This window comes from Hoplias malabaricus, chromosome 4, assembly GCF_029633855.1.
Source record: "Hoplias malabaricus isolate fHopMal1 chromosome 4, fHopMal1.hap1, whole genome shotgun sequence".
Lineage (NCBI taxonomy): Eukaryota > Metazoa > Chordata > Actinopteri > Characiformes > Erythrinidae > Hoplias > Hoplias malabaricus.
The window spans coordinates 1,250,173-1,272,463 of NC_089803.1; the positions used below are offsets into that span (position 1 = coordinate 1,250,173).

At 39.0% G+C, this 22,291-nt stretch overlaps 1 protein-coding gene and 1 pseudogene across 1 annotated transcript; one reads left to right on the top strand and one right to left on the bottom strand.

The window, feature by feature from the left end:
• Window positions 1-2,769: 2,769 nt before the first annotated feature.
• Window positions 2,770-5,651, bottom strand: LOC136694069 (protein NLRC3-like; annotated as a pseudogene).
• Window positions 5,652-19,026: 13,375 nt separating this feature from the next.
• LOC136694070 (zinc finger protein 502-like) lies at window positions 19,027-20,901 on the top strand. The gene has a single exon (XM_066667425.1). It carries the CDS (start codon window positions 19,027-19,029, stop codon window positions 19,933-19,935), a length of 909 nt encoding a protein of 302 aa, XP_066523522.1. The 3' UTR covers window positions 19,936-20,901.
• Window positions 20,902-22,291: the final 1,390 nt, after the last annotated feature.

Genomic DNA, 22,291 nt, shown 5'->3' on the forward strand with positions numbered 1-22,291 from the left:
TAAAAAAATCCAACACAAATAAATCTGTAAGTAGCATATCTTGTAATTTATCTAAACATAATACCTGTATCAGTTAATTATATAAGTTACACATTTCTGTATCGTAATCACTTGCTTCCAGCTTTAAACAGTTATTATTAAAAGGAACATGATATGATGTAATCTATGCAGTATATTAGTACATTATAAGAACATGAACTGTTTTAATTGCTGCATTAATATAGTAATTTTAATTGTTTATGCAGTATATTACTAATATTATTACTAATATAATGCATGGTGTTTGTGATTATAATAGTATTCTTATGTTTTTTTTTTAGTAATCAGTGCTGAGAAGTGAGAGGAAGATGAACACACAGTGAGAGACAGAGAGAGAGGGAAACGTAAAACAAAATACATAGTCTAAGTGGGGTCAGAGCAGTTTATGGGAGTATTGATGGGTAACATAATTTAGAAGTCAGCACTAGAAGTTCATTCCCGCAGTGTGGACCTCACTAAAACTTTAATTCTAGTTACAGCCCTGAGTGTGAGTGTGTGCACTTGTGGTGTTTTAGGTAGAGCCTGTTTACTCTTTAACACTATTCAATAACATGGACATTGACTACAATTTCATTTGAATTACTAACTATTTTGGTGTTAACTGTTAATGTTTGAGATGTGAATGTTTAATATCAAAAATAGCAGGTGAAAAACAAAGTTACAGTTAGAAACAAACAGGTCAAATTGTCAGTAAACAGAAAACCAGGCCTACAACATGGTGTCAGGATCTATTCGTTCTGTGCTTTGGCCTTGTGTCTATTTTCACTTGTGTTACCTTTAGTCTCGCCCTACACCTGTGAGTGGGTCCATTTTATATTACTGTTAATGTTTCAGCTCTGTAGGCGCTTTCACTGACAAATAGAAAATGAAAAGCGCCACCTACTGCTGAGGCAGACCCCTGCAGCTGACTGATGTGACCCAGGGCTCTGCTCTGACCAAGGCTTCACCCAGCAGCTCCACAAGGGTCACATGAGAAGCAGACAGGGTAACCCCGCCCACTGCTAATCAACACATATTTGTATGTTGTTCAGCCTGAAAATAAAAGGCAAAGTGGAAAATGATCAAAAGAAATCAACAGTAAGTGGAGCTTTGTTTTCATTTTCTTTTTGTCAGTGAACACTCATAACGATCTGAAAACAATCTTAAATGATCAGTTTGACTTTTGTTTATTCATTTTTAATTTTCATTTTAATTCTGAAATACCAGCATCATTTTGAAAATGGGTCTGTGTACTTTTTGGTCATTATTATTATTATTATTATTTTATTTTATTTTTTTCATTTTAAAAACAGATATTAAAACATGAAAAATGGATGATAATAAGATATTTCACACTCCAAGCCCATATACTGTAAAAACTAATATTTATTTGAAATCACAACATAAATTCACAAATAATAAGGAACAGAAAAATGGTCTGTCTTTTAATTTTCCTCAAACCGGAAATCCATTGTATTTGTGTCATCAGAGAAACATTCCCAATAGTAAACACTTAAAAAACCCTTCAAAACCAGAACACATTACAGTCTCTGTGTTAAACAGTTCGTTACTAATCCTCATGTTTGTGTCTAGAGTACTGACAAACAATGTACAACTTTAAATAATAATTAAAATATGATCCCCATGACACACACACTGCCGTGTGGCTCTTAGCGTTCCAACGACACGTCAATCAAGTCTGTAGACCAATCAGGGGCAGAGTTATTGTGACGCTGCTCCAAGGAGGCGGGACAAACACAGTCCCATACTTCAGCAGAACTCATTCTGTTTCAGCACCTAATGGACCCAGACACCGCGAGAGACGACTCTAATGGATGTATTTGACAGCTACAAGCTCCACAAACAATAATCAACACAATAAACTTGTTTCAAAGCTCAGATTTCTTTCACTGGCTGCCTTTCCCCCACTGAGGACATTTAAACACAGGAGAGTAGTGGGGGTGTCTGCCTCGCTGTACAACCAATCAGAGTGAAGCTCCCGCCTCCCAACACATCTGGCATTTAAAGGGACAGTGTACTGAGTTATAAACGAGTGTAAACGTCAGAATGAACTCAGTACATCAGAATAAAACATACCATAACAAAGGGGTTTTCCTGTGGGGTGAGGGTAAAAGGACACTTGGAGAGGTGCAGTAGACTAGTTTCTCATGAAAAGAAAAGAAAAACACTTATGTTGTGATTTCCAAGAAAAAAAAAAATTGCTTGTTTTTACATGATATGGATTTTGGAGAATGAAATGACAATCAAATAACCACCACTTTTTCATTTTTAACATCTGTTTTTCTAATAAAAATCACCAAAAAGTTCATGGACCCACAAAGCTTTTTTAACTTTAATTTTGTACGTGCTGAACACCTGCTGAAGTGAAAAATTAAACTGAAAATTAACTATTTCACTTTTAATTGTATTAATTAATCTAAACATTTCATTTTTAATTTTATCGTGATATTTGAGCACAAGTTTGGAAAAATAAATAGTAAAACGTATTTGTATTTTCATTTTGTTGTCTTCACTTCAGTTTTAATGTTGTCAGGATTTCCCTCCCATATCTGGTGGAGGACAGATGTCCCCATTCATGTGATCACCCGTGGAGACATGGGAGTTGTAGTGAGGGACAGATGAGAGAGAGGACGGTGAGAAAGACAAATCAAACAGTGAAAGGATTTCAAACAATGAGAGAAAATTCAGCAGTAAATCTAAAAGAATAATAAACATTTATTAATGATGAACTCACACAGCTTTTCTGGACGCTTTGATCACTGGCAGCAGTCTCAGAACACCTTCCTCTGATGGATTATATTTCCTCAGGTCAAACGCATCTAGTAGTTCTGCTGAATTCAGCAACACAAACGCCACAGCTGACCACTGACCAGGAGAGAACCTGAATCCACTGAGAGAACCTCCTCTGTTCAGGTATTCCTGGACTTCCTGCACTAGAGAGTGATCGTTCAGTTCATTCAGACAGTGGAACAGATTGATGGTTTTCTCTGGAGAGGGATTCTTCCTGATCTTCTTCTTGATGTACTGGACTGTCTCCTCTCTGCTGTGAGATCGGATTCCTGTACGTGTCAGTATTCCTCATAAGAGAGTCTGATTGGACTCCAGTGAGAGACCCAGAAGGAACCGGAGGAAAAGGTCCAGGTGACCATTCTCACTCTGTAAGGCCTTGTCCACTGCAGCTGTAGGAACAATGACATGGTGGATGCTCTGAAGACCCTAGAGAGATCAGTGGAACTCTGTTGTAGTCCATCTCTGCTGATGAAGGAGAGTAATGTGTATGAAGCAGCCAGAAACTCCTGGACACTCAGGTGGACAAAGCTGAACACCTTCCCCAGGTGCAGCCCAAACTCTCTGAAGATCTGGGTACAGACTCCTGAGTACACTGACACTTCTCTGACATCAATGCCACACTCTCTCAGGTCGTCCTCGTAGAAGATCAGATTGCCTTTCTCCAGCTGTTGGAACGCCAGTTTTCCCAGAGCCAGGACACTCTCTCTAGTTTTCTGAGGATCAACCTCCTGTTTTCCCTGGTACTTTTGTTCCTTGTGTTTGATCTGAAAGATCAGGAAGTGTGTGAACATTTGAGTCAGAGTCTTGGGGGTTTCTCCACCCTGTTGTAAAAACAATTTTATTACTTTGTGTTAGTGGACAAATATCCTTAAATGATTAGTTAAGATTAAGCATTTATAATTGTGTGAAATCTTGTATCTTATATGTACTCAGATGAATGATTAACCAGTATTTTAACCATGCATTTAAACAGTTTAGAATCTGCACACCTTCTGACGTGCTGACTCAGTGTTTACACCTTTCTAATTTCTTAGATCTTTAACAGATCTGCACTTAGGCTTGTAGTATAAATTCTAAGTGTTAGTTAGGACAGTTGAACTTTAGGGCATCTCAGTGACCTTAAGTCCATTAGTGACCCCTTTGAATCTTGGTGACAGAAAAGGAATGTGGGTAATAAAACCTACAGAGTCAGAAGGGCATGATGAGTGTTTTGGGGTCATAGGTGCATGCACGCAGAAACCTGAGTACTAACATGTGTAATTATGCATATTAATATATTTTAATCAGCCAGAAACGCCTTGCCAGCAGGGTATACGTCATTTGAGGTATAAAACTATGGAGTCAGATCAGGAGAGGTCAGAACTCTACTGGGAAGGCTATTAGACTTTTTCATGTATTAGTTCTCTTGGATCCAATAAATACTTTGATTTGCTTAGAACTTCACTCGACTGGTTTTTGCAAAGCTCCCGGAACGAGCACGCGTGTGGGGGTGTATTTTGGACCTTTTGGATATGTTTAAATTGTAATTACTTTGAGAACGGTCCAAAATAACATTATTATTCTTCAACCCTCTGCTCCACCCAAAACTCTCTCTAGAACTGTGGCTGAGATCCAGCAGAAGACTGGGATGTGGCACATGATGTAGAGGCTTCTGGAGGACTTGATGTGGGAGATGATTTGATTGGCCAGGCTCTGGTCACTGATCCTCTTCCTGAAGTACTCCTCTTTCTGAGGGTCACTGAACCCTTGTACCTCTGTTACCTGGACACCACACTCAGGAGGGATCTGATTGGCTCCCGCTGGTCGAGAGGTGATCCAAAGGAGAGCAGAGGGAAGCAGATTCCCCTTAATGAGGTTTGTCAGCAGCACATCCACTGAGGTTGACTGTGTTACATCCCACAATCCCTCATTGTTCTGGAAATCTAGAGGAAGTCGACTCTCGTCCAGACCGTCAAAGATGAACAGGACTCTGTAGAGATCATAGTCTCTTGGTTTTAATTCTTTTGTGTCTCTGAAAAACTGCTGAAGAAGCTCCATCAAACTGAGCCTTTTCTCCTTCATCAGGTTCAGCTCTCTGAAAGGAAGTGGAAATATGAAGAGGACGTCCTGGTTTTCTTTTCCTTCGGCCCAGTCCAGAATGAACTTCTGCACAGAGACTGTTTTTCCAATTCCAGCCACTCCTTTAGTCAGCACAGTTCTGATGGCTTTATCTTTAAAGAGCTGGCTGCATTTGATGGGTTTCTCCTGTGCTGCTGGTCTCCTGGACACTGTCTCAATCTGTCTGACCTCATGTTCAGTATTGACCTCTCCACTCCCTCCCTCTGTGATGTACAGATCTGTGTAGATCTCATTCAGAAGAGCTGAGCTTCCAGGATTAGAGACTCCTTCATTAATTTTCTGGAACTTTTCCTTCAGGGTTGATTTCAGCTTTCGATGAGAAGAAGGAGCCAGTTCTAATAAAAACAGGAAACAATCACCATAACAAAACATGATAAATATTTTAATGTAGTTTTAGATAAACTATGAAGACCATGTGAAATATTATGTAGTGATCATGAAGAGTTTTTGATTAAATTAAACCTAAAAGTTCTTCAGCTGTAGTTTATTTATATTTGAGAATATATTTTCACAGAACAAATATTCACACAGTGAAAATATATTTGTGATTAATTTTATTAATATTCCATCATGTTGATCCTTAGATCTGTTTCTATTAAAGTGTCTAAAAAGTAAAGACAGGACCCTGAAGTCTTACTGCTCTGCAGTGTGTCAGCGAGGTGTGTGTGGTTCATGTTCCTCAGGACGTTCAGTGTGATCTTCATCACTCCGTCTCTAACACCATCCTCCTCCTCCTCTCTCTCTTGGAGCATGCTGGGTAATCCTCACTCAGCAGCTTCATAAACCTCTTCAGATGATTCTTCACCACAGAGATCACTCTCTGCTCCAGCTCCTGATTAAAATAGAAATATTAACACAGAGTCTGTCAGACAGTGCAGTGTGAGCTGAGAGGTGGAAGTGATAATGATTAATATTTTATTATTCTAAGAAAATCCAGAATCACTGTCCATCACCAAACTCTACATCACTCTCCATCATAACACTGCTACAGGGAATAAACAGTAGCCTTTATTACTGTCCTATAATAACAACACTGGAACACACACACACCTCCAGTGTTTTACACACACACCTTGAACATTGACTCCATATTCTTCCTGGTGCTGTCAGGAGTCTTCTTCTGGAATCTGTGGAGAATCAGAACACAGACTGAATAATGTGGAGAACCTGATCAATACATTACATCATCAGATATTACTAATTATTCAGACTGTTCTGGATCCACATTCAGTAGGAAATCCTAGATATATAATGAATGTTCCACTGCCGTTATAACACACAGAGTTCAGCTGCACAGATCAGCAGGGTCTAATCTTCTCCACAAAGAGGCGCTTTTACTGCAGCTTTTTAAACACAGACTGACCATCTACAAAGCTCTGGACTGTCTTTCTCCACTATGTCCTCTCACGCTCTTAGAGCAAGAGGAGTTCTAACCTTCTTTATCTGTTCATTTATCACTCATCAGTGTTTCACTGAAGGACAGTAACTCACTCTGGATCAGAGGGGACAGCTCCACTGCTGAAACCAATAGGAGGATGATCCATGGACCGATCACTCTTCATAGACACACAGCTGGGTTCTCCTCCCCCAGTGCTGACTTTAGGAGGGTCCTCCATGATCTGGTCACTCTTTACAGACACACAGCTGGACACTGGAGAATCTGCTCTCTGGGTTTCAGTCCTGTGGATATTAAACAGAGTGAACAGGACAGTAGACTGAGTAAGAGAACACAGGAAGTGATACTGTACGTATTCAGACCCAGTGGTGTGTACAGACTCTGGTAGGAGTTCAGAGAGAGAGGGGGATTCTCCTTACTCTCTTTACTGTGTTAGACCTGTGTAAAATAGACTAACTGTTAATGAGAGCTGTAGGTGTGAGAGAACAGTAGGAATCCCATGGTTACGATGTGTTCTCAGGGAGCACTGAAAGGAGATAAAACCTCCATCTCTGGAGTTAATATCTGACTGGTTTATACAACACACACACACACAAATGAAAGGAATCCTTAACCCAGAGTGAGGTGTGTGTCCACCATGATCTTCCAGAACATCTCCAGTTCTCCTGGGGGTGGAACCCCGTTCTTCCTAAAGACGTTCCCTCCGCTGGGGCCAGCTTTTGAAAAGTTTTAATCCTGATCCAAATTTCACAGAGAATCATGTCTCCTTTTCCCTGTCCAGACTCAAAATGATCTCACAGATTTGTTCAAGTTTTTAAAACATGTTCAGAATGAATAAAGTTGATCCAGATTTCTCAGGATAAGTATTTCTAGATCTGGGTTTTCTGTGTCATTAACTCAATGCACATGTGCAAAATCACTATTCAAAATGGTTCAGGAGGCAGTGCTGCACAAATTAACTCCTCTGATTGGTCAGAAGGGTTAATCTCCGAACAGTGCCCCTCCCAGTTCTACAGATAGAGATTAGTTCTGCACCACGCTCCCTCTGATATATTTGGTGCAAATGTGAGAGCGCGCAGAAGTAGTCACGTGTGAGCGAAGAAGACAGCATTTGAGACTCGTAGCCGCAGATTGGAGCAGGTGCAGTCACTGACTTGTCTTATGGACCAACTCTAAAAACCACACAGGCCTCCTAAGGACAGCTCCTACATTAGTTTAAAAGGTTTTTTCTCATGGGGAACTGATTATTTGTCCCCATACCGCAAGAGGTCCCCATGACGTGACTGTGTAAACAGTTTTTAGTCCCCACACAGTGGGGTTTACCAGAACACACACACACACCCCTTACTTAGATCCTTGTTTTATAACATAGTGTATTTCCCCACTGCTCTAAATCAGGGTGAAACATGTAAATGAAAACAACTCACAATGATGTGCAAATAATTAAAACCCTATTTAAATTTAAAATCAATTAAAAACTGAGAGAGAAAACAGACACAGCACAGAGTAACAGAGACATTTTAGTTTTTTTTACAGTTAGTTATTTTAATTAAAAATTATTAGTGTTTTTTTCTATTTATTTAAATATTTTGAATCTGATGCCAGAAACACTTTGACTAATGCCAGAAAAGCAGTGACAGTGTGGAGTTTCCCTCTGTGTTCCTCCGCTCCTCTTTAACAGTACTGTGTGAGCATTTGGGAACTGAGGAGACCAGTCGTGGTCAGTCTGAAAGTGAACTGTTTTCACCAGTAAAATCTACACAAGAAAAGTTAGAATTACAGATGTACAACATTTTTATTCTAAACATTTCAGACTTTCATTAAAATCACAATCTGAGACACAGTAATCACCTCACAGAGGTCTACCACAGTGTCTGTACGAGGAAGAGGGTGAGACACAGGGGTTGTATGAGGAGAAGGAGGAGGAGGGGACACAGGGGCTGTATGAGGAGGAGGAGTGGACACTGTGTTATTATTATTATTGTGTGTGTGTGTGTGTAGGAGAGAGAGTGTGTCTATTCTGTCTCACACAGATGCACTGAGGTGCCATAAACCCAGACCCAGAACCCAGCGTAGAGGGGCTCAGTGAATGTGGAGGTAAATGTGTGTAAGTATGTGTGAGTGTATGAGTGTGTGTGTGTGTGTGTGTGTGTGTGTGTGTGTGTGTTATTGCGGCCGATAGCATCGGCACACTGCACTGAGAAACATCACACCCGTCGTAACTGCTGTCGAAAACACAGCTGAAGAGTCTCGATGGCAGATTTAAGATTATTTGTTGCAATGTGCCTGATAGCCGCATTAAAGCATGCCTTTAAAGCGGCTTTAAAAAGAGGATACAGAGACGACAGCGGCCTGTCCATGAGTTAAGTTGTTTACATCTGAAACCTGGCGAATCCGAACATGCTCAAATATACTTTACAAACTATGTGCGGACACTTTCTAACCAGGAATAGGAGTGTTTTCAGTCCCTGCAGAGAGAATTTATGTAGCCAGTGCCACTAGTATGTTCACGGAGAAAATAGGTAGCTGTGCCTTTAAGAAACTCGCGGGAAAGGTGTGTAGTCGAGTCTCGCGATATTAGCTGAAGTATCGTTTGGTTCTTAATCAGAAGCATTTGTTAACCAGCTTCGACAGTGTGCGACTGATTCTTTTCCGTTTAGTGGATTGGTGGATGCTCTCCATTTTTAAACATTTTCTTGTAACTAAAGCCAGGGTTACTAAGGTGAGATTTTTGCAGTGTACTGCAGTGATCCCGGTATGCACAGTGGAGGTTGAGTTACAGGTAATGCCTGTAATGTTTAATAGGTGGGAGTGAATAGGAGGGGGGTCTCTTTGAATATATGGCTAAACATAGGCTTTTTCATGTTAATTCGCACTGGGCTGTTGAATATACTTACTCTCACCTGTAGAATGGAGACTTCATTCAGCATCTAGCAGTGGCTTCTGTGTTGAGGACTAACATGATTGACGCTCTAGAGCTGTATTGCTGTGTTATACGGTAAATGGACACAGATATGTAGAGTTCTTTGAGCTTTGTGTTCTTTTAAAGGTGCTTTGTATAAATAGTAAAACGTATCTTTTATTTTTACGAGAAGTGTTTGATGAAAAGTGATAATTGTGTACTGTTCTTTCTTTCCCTGGGTTAGGTTTAATTAAAAGATTGAAAGGGACCTTTTAAACGGGCTCGTTCGGGGAGGATAAAGTGCCAAATACCAATACGGTGGGATTTCTGTGAACTGACCAGAGGGTTAGGTTGGATTAGGGGCAGTAATAAATAATTTTGAGAACGCACAGTGGATTGAAGAGGGATAAGGACTTCTCAAGAGTTTTGAGTTTTTTTGTTTTTTTGTTTCACGAAGTGTATTTTGTTTGGTGTACTTTACTGTATGAGTTGTGTTTAATAGGTGTGTAGTGTCTTTTCTTTTGGAACTGGGTTTTTCTTGTATTTTTTTGTGAAGTATTTGTGAGCTAAGGGGTCAGCCCATCTGTCCCTATTTCAGCCTGTGTTGGGTTCTAAGTGATATGCTGCCCTTTAGTATTAGGGAATTAGAATTTTAAGCTTAACTCCGGGAATGTTTTATGAGCATTTGCTCCTAACTGAAGCATATGCTTACCCAGCCACCTTGACGTTGAGTTCACTAGAACGCTTGAGCAGGCAAGATATACAGAGGGCTCAGGAAACAGATCCTGTCATTGGTGCCGTGAGGCGTGAGATGATAAATGGTAATGTTTGTGATTCTGCACAAAGTGATCATTCAGATGTTGCACGGTTATGCAGAGAAAGTGCCAAACTGACAATGAAAGATGGCATAGTATACAGAGTAGTGAATAAAACAAGCGGCAGAGATGTTTTGTAGCTTGTCCTGCCAGAGACTTATCGAACCAGTGTTTCAAAGTCATTGCATGATGAGGGTGGACACTTGGGGATTGATCGTATAATTGAACTTGTGAAAGACATATTTTATTGGCCCCGAATGTACCTGAAGATTGAGCAATACATTAAGACATGTGGACAATGTGCAGCTGAAAAAACACTCCCACAAAGAGCTTCTCCATTAAACCGGATCACAAGCACTGGTCCTCTTGACTTAGTTTGCATTGAATTTCTCACTATTGAGCCAGATTCCAAAGGAATCACAAATGTTTTCATAGTGACAGATCATTTCACTCGCTATTCGCAAGTGTTCTGTACAAAGGATCAAAGAGCAGTAACTGTGGCCAAAGTTTTATCTGAGAAGTATTTTGTGCAGTATGGATTGCCTGCCAGAATTCACTCGGATCAGGGACGTGACTTTGAGAGTAAGCTCATTAAGGAAGTTCTGACCATGTTGGGGATAAGAAAGTCATGAACATCTCCATATCATCCTCAGGGAGATCCTCAGCCTGAGCGATTTAATCGCACTCTTCTTTCCATGCTCAGAACACTTGATCCTGCAAGGAAACAGCAGTGGAGCCAACAAATAAGTCAGCTTGTCCATGCATATAACTGCTATGGTGATGACATATAATGATGCCACTGGTTATTCACCATATTTTCTAATGTTTGGTAGAGAAGCGCGTTTGCCAGTGGACATTTGCTTTGGCACCTCTCCAGATGGAGAAGATGAAGTCCACTATCAGCAGTATATTGCCAAGATGAGACAATCACTAGAACAAGCAGTTGGCATCTACAGCATCTTTAAAAAGCCATCAAAAGAACAAGGCCCATTATGACCAAAGAGTAAGAAGCCAACCCCTAGAAGAAGATGACAGAGTGCTTCTTCGGAATTTTGGTTTAACTGGGAAACATAAACTACAAGATAAATGGAAGTCTTTGCCTCATGTAGTGATTGGAAAAATGCCAAATTTACTGTACTGTACCGGTTAAGAATTTACATAGAGACCATCTTTTCCCCTCTGGATATTTGGTAAGAATGCCAGAATCTTCAGATGTGGAAATTGTGCCACAGAGATCTGTAACAAGAGCACAGAGACAAAGTAAAAGAACAAAGGCTAGAGTTGGTGGAAAGCAGTGAAGAAACCTCAGAGCCTGAGAGTGAAGAAGTGCATCAACCTCCTCAGATAGACCTTGTAAATGTGCGAAGGCACCGAGGAGAGATGTTGGAACCTTCTGAACGAACTGATGAGGTTGAAGATGATAGACAAGCAGTGAATAATGGTGAGATGGATCAAAGCCCAGAGGTTGTTGAAATGGCACCAAGGACCTTTCTGGAGAATGCTGAAATGGAGGAAACCACATACTGATACTGTGGTGGACACAGATTTAGAAGTGGGAGACGTCCCTGATTCTAATACTTCAGTGGAGGATATTGGACCTATTTGTACCCGTTCATCCAGGAGAGAAAGGAGACCTGCCATTCGGCTAAGTTATGATGAACTTGGAAAGCCTACAGATTGCCCTGTAGCCATCATTCACAAAGGAATGGTTATACAGTTCAGTGAGCACCATGAGGGTTGCCGAGTCCCAAGACTTAGTTCTCAGAAAAATCCTGTAGCAATTTGCTCTATGCTCTATGACTCTAGGCTTAGTCAAAGTAAGTTCAGTGTCAACTAAGACACATGTTAACAAGAAAAAAACAAAAGTTAAAAAAAGGAAAAAATAATAGATAAATAACAGCAGGCATAATGAGGACATTAGCCATTTAGAAGGGGGAGGGTGTAGCCTTGGTTAAAATTATAGCTCTCTTACTACAATAAAACAAATAAGTAATTTCATTTGGACCAAATCCAAGATAAAAATTTAATAATCTGTATATATAGTTCCAAGATATATATTACATTTTATTGGTTTGTTTGGTAGCTTAAAATATCAAGGGATGTACGCAATGAGTGAAAAAAGTGGAAGGGGAGGGGCTAAGAGAGAGAGGGAGAGAGACAAGAGGTCGGAGATGGCGCGGGAGTAAAACAACGGTAGAAGCAAAGTTAAGAAAAAAACTTAACACCGCTATCTTTTGTCAGTTATTACATCAATTGCCCACTCGGTAATTATAGTTAATACTGAAGACTGCTTGTGCCACGTTTGTGAAGAGTTCCAAATGGGAATCTATTGGTTTATAACGTAGCTAGCCTTGCTGAGGAGCTAGGGGTGGTTAGCCTGCTGTGCTGTTTTTTTTTTTTTTTTTTTTGTAGTCGTTATTTGCTCTCTCTCCATTGCTCATAAAGACTGTGGTGTTCGAAAAACGAGCATTGTTACACTCTTTTCGTTGCGCTGGACACAGAAACTCAGTAATTCTGCCCCACATAGCGCTCTGAGTCCCCTCGTGGCTCAGAGTTCCTCTGGCTTCGAGGGAACACGCTCAGCCTCTCCATTACTGCCTGAAGGGGGTGGTCTACTCCTGTCAACCACGACATTGGCGCCGGGATATGGTGCTCTCATTCTCTCCTACCTAGTGAAACCAAGGTACACCGTTCTAATATTTCTTTTTGCTCTGTTGAGTGAAGCGACCACTTAAGTTTTGGGTCTCCACGTTCCCGAGCATCGGCTCAGGCCTGCAACATTTTTATGTTTTCATAATTTTAAGTTTTGAGTATTTAAGACCGTGGGCCCACAAGAGTTAAGATATCGTTTAAAGTTACGTTTCATTTCATTTCATTTTCATTATAGTGTATACACTTAAACATACACATACACTTAAACAAAGGGTTGTGATTATGTAAAACTTGAATTTGTTATTGGTCTGTAAAGTGAAATTATGCACTTATGTTAGGTGGGTTTATTCAACAGCATATTGTGTAAAAATAAGCTGTAAATTTGGTATCTGATAATTTGTGTAATGTAAATTTTCTATCAAGAGATTAGAAAATTCATAACAAGAGGTACACATATAAGCTCAATAGTACATTGTTGAAACATTAAGTAAAAGTCTAATTTTTTATACATGCGTATTTGCGTTATCTCTTTAGTGTGGTTGAGGTGTTATTAATTTACACTGAGGAAGAGGGGAATTGGAATTCAGGACCCTTATTCTAGCCATAATTAATGGGCTAGGGGTTACATATTGTAAACATATACAGTGCCAGGTGTAGGGAGTGGCTGCCATTTTGTTTTGGGAACAAGGGTTTTTTATTCTGTGTTCAGATGTCAGGGGGTTAGGGAAGCATATTTGTTTTTTGCTTTGGTTCACTGCTAGGTAAGGTATTTATTTGTTCAGCAGGGGTTTTGTTTGTTGTTATGGCCTGGGTCACTCCAGAAGTTGTGTCAATGTTTGTCTTCACTTGGATTGTCAAACAATTTGAGTATCTTATTCTTTTCATTTCTTCTCATCATACATTTACTCTCAGTAAATCATCACATACACTGTCATGGCCACTTTCCCCTAGACAAGGTCGTAACAAACATGATAACTGAACAAAGAATCATATTAGTATGAAAGTGTAATTAAGCTGGTTAAAGTAAGTGATTTTAGTCAAATCAAATCAAATTAATTTTTATAGTGCCTTATACAACTGATGTCACAAAGCAGCTTCACAGAATTCCAGTAAAGACAAAGTTTTAACATGAAATATAAAAATGTAAAGAATGTAAAAATCCCCAGGAGAGTGAGGCCAAGGGCGACATTCGCAAGGAAACACTCCCTCAGCTGACGAGGAAAATTTGGGAGGAACCAAGGCTCACAAGGGGGACCTGTCCTCTCGTCAATCTACTGGTAATAACAGTTAGGAATCTGTGAAAACTTCAGTGTAGGGGGCGGGCAGCTCCAAGGCAAGTGGTGGTGGCTGGAGCATGGGCAGCTGGTCTTAAAATTATTAAAATCTTAAAATTATTTTTAATATCTTTAGGTGTATGTAAAGGAGAAAACTACCAAAGGCTAAACTAAAAAAATGAGTTATTAGCCTAGATTTGAAGATTGTGACTGTGTCTGAGTCCCGAACATTTTCTGGAAGATCATTCCAGAGTTGGGGGGCTTTATAAGAAAAAGCTCTTCCCCCAGCTGAGGCCTTCTGAATTCTGGGAACTATTATAAATCCAGTACTCTATGATCTGAGTAAACATGGAGGCTCATAATAGGAATAAGTAACTTGAAGGTATTCAGGAGTGAGCCCATGTAGAGCTTTATATGTTAATAACAGAATTTTGTAATCGATGTGGAATTTAACAGGCAGCCAATGAAGTGATGACAGAACTGGACTGATATGTTCAAATTCTCTAGTTTTAGTGAGGACCCTGGCTGCAGCATTTTGATCTAGTTGAAGTTTTCTTAAATTTGTGCTGGTGCGTCCTGACAGTAGTGCGTTACAGTAGTCAAGCCTTGAAGTAATAAAGGCATGTACTAATGTTTCTGTGTCCTGCAGGGATAAGTCATTTCTAATCTTGGTGATGTTGTGAAGATGTAAAAAAGCTGTCCTAGTGATTACTGCCTATGTGCTGATCAAATGATAAATCTGGGTCAATTATAACACCAAGATTTGTTGCTGCTGAACCAGGTTTAACTGTAAAGTCAGCAATATTTAAAGTAAAATCTGATAATTTATTTCTTGCCACCTTTGGACCCAAAAGCAGGACCTCTGTTTTGTTGCTGTTTAGAAGGAGGAAGTTACGCAACATCCAGCCTTTCACATCTTTTACACAGTACTCTATTTCCTTTAATCTGTGTTTGTCATCGGGCTTGGCTGAAATATACAGTTGTGTGTCGTCTGTGTAACAGTGAAAGTTAATGTCATGGTTTCTTATAACTGTGCCTAGTGGTAACATACATAATGTAAATAATAATGGTCCTAAAATAGAGCCTTGTGGAGTTCCAAATCTTACTTCAGAATAATTGAAAGATAGATTGTTTACTTTTACAAACTGATAATGTTCCGTTAAGTAAGATTTGAACCATTGTCATCTAGGTATATATTGAGTAGGTTTTGTGCAATTAAATCATTGTTTTATATCTTTTAAATATGTTTACTCTTAGTCACGATTGAGTCTGAGGTGAATTAAGGTATCATTTAAGGTAGAATGTAAATTATGAAGTGAGATTACAGGTACTGATTGTTCGTAGAACATATTATATGATATTTTTTGTTGAATATAATTATCTTGTTCACATTGTTTAACCATCTTTTGTGCACTTTGTGTAGACAAGGAACATAAATGGTCCACCTTACTGTGATGAGTGGTGTCTTCAATAAAATGTCAGAGCAAATCTTGAACAACACAACACACAACTAAAGCTGACTCCCTGTTGTTTTTGTGTATTTACAGAGTAAACCAGGAAAACAGCTGTCTGCATAATCCAGCCCACTCCCTGTTGTTTCCTTGTATTAATGGTGTAAGAAGGAGAGAACAATAATTACTTTGTGGTTTCTATATAATTATTGAAAAAATAAAATGTGTATAAAGCTTCGCATGTCTTATTATTGTGTCATATACATATATCATGGCTACGACGTAGCTCATATGAAATTAGTTAATGGTCAGAGATTGCTGAAGATTGTGGTATAATATTAAGTTTGTCTATGTTAAGACCTAGTGTCAAAACTAAGTCTAAAGTGTGACTACAATAGTGTGTAGGTACTGTTAATTTTTTGAGTAATACCAACAGAGTCTGGGATTGAAGTAAAAGCCTTTTCAGTGGGTCATCTTCCTTCTCAAAATGGATATTAAAATCTCCTACAATTATAACTTTGTGATTGCACACAGCTAGGTTTGCAGCGAAATCACTGAATTCTTTTAGAAATTCTGAGTAGAGCCCTAGAGGTCTCTAAATGTTACAGAATAAAAATGTCTTCTTTTTTTGTGAGCGGATTTGTCATAATGGTGGAGAGAAACTCAAAAGACGTGAAGGTGTCACATAGTTTATGACTGATATCTAGGGTATTTTGGTAAATTACACATACTTCACCTCCTTTGCCTGATAATCTTGGGCTATGCTCATATTTATAGTCTAGCTCAGGTGGCTCAGTTTAGTGCTGAATATTCATCTGATCTAAATCTAATCTGAGGTGTTGCTGCTATCATCTGAATATGATTTGATATTGATTAGGTTGTTGAAACGTTGTTGAGTTTTTCTACCTTTACATTTAATTCGGGGCAAAGGCATAGTTTCAATCCAGATGAAACTAGGTGACGCCTCAAGGCAGTTCGCAGATGGTCGGTTTAGCCTGTCTGTCTGTGGCCTGGTCCCGGCTCTGGATTGTCAGCAGCTGTTTATATTGACCCTGCTGACGTAGCATCAAGCTACTTGTTGAGGACGTAATTAAATTAATTGCTTGTTGAAAGCAATAGCGTGGTGTTTAATACTATAAATGTGTATATTCATCATACTACATTTATCATAATAATCACATCTACAGTGTTCAGACTAAAGTAAATTATCCTACAGATTATAAAGAGATAAAGCAGCAGGTTAATAAAACACTTATGTTAACCTTGCAACATTATTCAATATGTAAGTAAATACCACCATCTACTGGCAAAATGTTGCAACTTTAGTGAAAAGGTCAAGATGTTGTAGAATAACATCTGTATAGGTAAATAAAATAAATTAAATAAACAAATAAAAAACCCAAAAGCAAACAAACAAAAAATAAAACTCTGTAGACCTAAAAATATGTCGTCTGTATATGGGGAAAAAAACAACCTCTTTAGATGTAAAAACATGCTGTACACTCAAAAAAATTGTTCTGTAGACATAAAAGAAACACCTCTCAATACAACACACACATACTTTTCGTCTGTACACGTTATATTTTTAGGTTACAGGCGTTAGAATTAAGTCGATTTTGGCCCCAAATGCATGCCATACACATGTTATTTTCCTGCCCACTGTATGGAATAACCAGGTGACTGATAACAACCTATTGAAATGATCCTCTGAACTGAGGGCACAGTCTCTGTCGGGACTGTCCAATAGGAGAGCAGCTGTTATGAATTTCCAGCCAATAGTGTGAGAGGGGGCTAGTGTGTGTGTGTGTGTGCGTGCGTATGTATGTATGTGTGTGTGTGTGCGTGCGTGAGAGAGTGAGAAAAGCTTGAGAGCTGTGTGTTGGAGAGAAATCAAGTTTTCACTGAAGGTAAATATGTGTTTAAGATTTACACCCCGTTTATACCGTGTTTTACTGAAGATAAACGCGTTTAAGATATTTACAACCCGTTTATACCGTGTTTTACTGAAGATAAACGCGTTTAAGATATTTACACCACGTTTATACCGTGTTTTACTGAAGATAAACGCGTTTAAGATATTTACACCACGTTGATACCGTGTTTTACTGAAGATAAACGCGTTTAAGATATTTACACCACGTTTATACCGTGTTTTACTGAAGATAAACGTGTTTAAGATATTTACACCACGTTTATACCGTGTTTTACTGAAGATAAACGCGTTTAAGATATTTACACCACGTTGATACCGTGTTTTACTGAAGATAAACGCGTTTAAGATATTTACACCACGTTTATACCGTGTTTTACTGAAGATAAACGTGTTTAAGATATTTACACCACGTTTATACCGTGTTTTACTGAAGATAAACGCGTTTAAGATATTTACACCACGTTTATACCGTGTTTTACTGAAGATAAACGCGTTTAAGATATTTACACCTCGTTTATACCGTGTTTTACTGAAGATAAACGAGTTTAAGATATTTACACCCCGTTTATACCGTGTTTTACTGAAGATAAACGCGTTTAAGATATTTACACCACGTTTATACCGTGTTTTACTGAAGATAAACGTGTTTAAGATATTTACACCTCGTTTATACCGTGTTTTACTGAAGATAAACGAGTTTAAGATGTTTACACCTCGTTTATACCGTGTTTTACTGAAGATAAACGTGTTTAAGATATTTACACCCCGTTTATACCGTGTTTTACTGAAGATAAACGCGTTTAAGATATTTACACCCCGTTTATACCGTGTTTTACTGAAGATAAACGCGTTTAAGATATTTACACCTCGTTTATACCGTGTTTTACTGAAGATAAACGCGTTTAAGATATTTACACCCCGTTTGTACCGTGTTTTACTGAAGATAAACACGTTTAAGATATTTACACCACACTTATACAGTGTTTTACTGAAGATAAACATGTTTAAGATGTTTACACCCCGTTTATACCGTGTTTTACTGAAGATAATATACCTGGGCAATTAATCCAAATTCACATTTAGAATTTCTAACCGACATAATCTTGTCTATATCAATTATATTGATTATTTGTATTCTGTTATGTCCCAACTGTGTGTTCATGTACTGTCTCTTTAAAACCACACTACCAAGTTGTAGTCACGTGATTCTGCCCCTATCTGCCATATGGACCCAACCTAAATGCCAAATCAGACCAAGGAACTGGAGTAGCTAGTGTCTGGTTTTGAACGTGCAGTGTTTTGAGTATAATTAAGACGACACTGAACAAAAAGAAGTTAAATGTAAACAAGCCCCCAGTGACATTAGGAAAAAAACCCATATTTAATACTGGAGAATATTTACAGCACAAACCTCATCACTACTGTGAGGGTCAAAAATACAAAAAAGGTGGAACTGACCATAAATTCAGTAGAATATTGGTCACCAACAGTGAGCCAGGGGAGAGAGAGTTTAACTAATTTATCTTTGTTTCTTTATTGTCTTCCAGGACAGAAGACCATCCCTTTTGATACATTCTCTGGCTCCTGTTATTCACGACAGTTCCAGGGTTTCTCCACAGGTGCATCAAGAAACATTTCCAAGTGGAATATAACACAATGTTGAGATCAGGAGGGATTAAATGTGAGGATATGGAGATTAAATGTGAGGATATGGAGGACAGAAGCTCCAGTCCTCAGGAAGCATCCTTGGATACTCCCCACACTCACACATCCAACAGGAAATCTCAGACAAGTGAAAACAAACGGAAAACATATGACTGTGGAGAGTGTGGGAAGAGTTTTACTAAACAGAGTAATCTCAGACAACACCAGCGCATTCACACAGGAGAAAAACCGTACAACTGTTCAGAGTGTGGGAAGAGTTTTACTCACCAGCTTAGTCTCAAAACACGCCAGCGCATTCACACAGGAGAGAAACCGTATCACTGTTCAGAGTGTGGGAAGAGTTTTACTGTACAGGGTAGTCTCCAAAGACACCAGCGTATTCACACAGGAGAGAAACCGTATCACTGTTCAGAGTGTGGGAAGAGTTTTACTGTGCAGGGTCATCTCAAAACACACCAGCGCATTCACACAGGAGAGAAACCGTATCACTGTTCAGAGTGTGGGAAGAGTTTTACTGAACAGGGTAGTCTTAAAATACACCAGCGCATTCACACAGGAGAGAAACCTTATCACTGTTCAGAGTGTGGGATGAGTTTTACTGTACAGAGTAATCTCAAAACACACCAGCGCATTCACACAGGAGAGAAACCGTATCACTGTTCAGAGTGTGGGAAGAGTTTTACTGTGCAGGGTCATCTCAAAACACACCAGCGTATTCACACAGGAGAGAAACCGTATCACTGTTCAGAGTGTGGGAAGAGTTTTACTAGACAGGGTAGTCTAAAAATACACCAGCGCATTCACACAGGAGAGAAACCGTATCACTGTTCAGAGTGTGGGATGAGTTTTACTGAACAGGGTAGTCTCCAAAAACACCAACGCATTCACACAGGAGAGTAACCGTATCACTGTTCAGAGTGTGGGATAAGTTTTAGTCGTCAGAGTTCTGTCCGGAAACAGAACCAGAAAGGTTAGCAATGAGTGAGGGATCACCTTCAGAGATTGGGATTTAATTATTGTATTGGGTCAAATTCAATGTAAAAAATATCCTTAAAGCTGAATTGTGTATTGCTTGGGAATTTGGAGACGTGTGATTGAACTGTGTGGTAACAGATGCCACGGATTGTTTATGGAACTTTATTTTCAAAATGTGACCTCAGAATTAATTATTACAGGTCCTAGTTACCCTCTCATTCACACTGTCATTGTTGTATTTCACTGTGCTCCAAATAGAGACAATACAACTCCCTATTGAGCTTCTACTGCCCGTCTGACCCCCATCATCACCATTCCTCCCTATTTCTGGGGCTGGACTGTATACCCTTGGAAGGGGAAAGATCAGTGTTGGTGGAGCTATTAGTCTCACGGAGCACAGGAGTCACGGGGCTGTGCTACCAGGACCTCAGCACACATCCAGACAGACTGTTTTCCTCATTCTGATCGCCATGAAGGGCATGCCTGCTTATCACTGCAGCAAGACAAGTGTGCCGTGGAAAAGCATTTATTATAACTAAGTTCAAAACCAGTCGAATTATAATGATTTGGTCTATTTCCATATTGTATCTATGTCTATAGTAGAGTCACTCAGGTGATATTACAGTGTTCTGAGTACAAACATTATAATAATGTGTATCTAGCTCTAAAGATTCCCAACCTGTGATCATCTGATGACTCTCTGGACTCTCACTGAAAATGAAAATGAAGGATGGTATTCCCAGAATCCTCAGCAGTATCACATGACCACCTCCACTTATCTGAGATCTTTTCACTGTTCCAAATCTCCTGAATATTAATCACCCCTGTTTCTCCTTCATGCTCATTAGACAGAGTATTTAAATACAGTGTTGGTTAAGATTGTTAAAGAGTATTGCCTTATCTGTGCATTCAGAGCTTTTCTATTGTTTCTATTTTTCTCTTTGGATATGCCCTTTGGATCTGTTTGATTGTTTGTTTGTATTTTTGGCTTGACTTCAGACTTTCATGTTTATGCTTTTGGTTTACCCTCTGTAGGATATTAAACTGTTTTTAATCCACAAGCGTCACTTGAGTCATCTTTTGATTGAAAAAATTAATCTTTTTTAGATTTACTTTTTAAAGGTCGCAAGGACACAGCTTGCTTGTTTGTTTCTTTATTTCTTTATTTATTGTGTGGATATTCACAAGCATCACCATTCTCTCTTTTGTAAATGATAGAAGACATTTAAATGAAGATCATAACATTTTTAAAATTGTAAAGTAAGGAATTAGATATAAACATATGTAATAATATTGTACATACCACAGTGGAAGAAGTCCTACATTTTTGAGACTTTTTCAAAGGTCAAAAAATGAAAATGAAAATTGACACAGGCTTCCAACTTGTTATAATAATACAAATTATAATATTCATAGAGCATGGGTTTGGGAGTGGACCAGGAGCTCCATAGCGCCCCCAAATGCAGACAAGTGTCTGGATGAAGCTGATCAGATATTTTTTCATTGATCTCATCACCAAACAAATATCACTGGGTTTTATCATAAAGCAGGTCTACTGGAGTTAGGACAATTCAGGATATGCCTGTCGCATTGTCTCTATAGTGCCACCTATGTTTAAATGCATATTTGACACTTCTGGAATGCTGGGAAACTCATAGAAATTTGCAGACTCATCATTATTAGCACTTACAGGTGCTGGTCATAAAATTAGAATATCATGAAAAAGTTTATTTATTTCAGTAATTCCATTCAAAAAGTGAAACATTCATTACACACAGACTGATGTTTCAAGTGTTTATTTCTTTAATTCGATGATTATAACTGACAACTAATGAAAACCCCAAATTCAGTATCTCAGAAAATTAGAATATTACTTAATATTACTTTTTTTTTAAAAAAAGGATTTTTAGAAATGTTGTCCAACTGAAAATTATGAACATGTACAGCACTCAATACTTAGATGGGGCTTCTTTTGCCTGAATTACTGCAGCAGTGCAGCGTGGCATGGAGTTGATCAGTCTGTGGCACTGCTCAGGTGTTATGAGAGCCCAGGTTGCTCTGATAGTGGCCTTCAGCTCTTCTGCATTTTGCATCTTCCTCTTCATAATACCAAGGGTCAGGCAAGTTTGCTGGCCAATTAACAGGGATACCATGGTCCTTAAACCAGGTACTGGTACCTTTGGCACTGTGTGCAGGTGCCAAGTCTTGTTGGAATATGAAATCTGCATCTCCATAAAGTTGGTCAGCAGCAGGAAGCATGAAGTGCTCTAAAACTTCCTGG

Coding starts and splice junctions, on each gene's coding strand:
- LOC136694070 (XM_066667425.1), top strand. CDS start 19,027: ATGTTGAGATCAGGAGGGATTAAATGTGAGGATATGGAGATTAAATGT.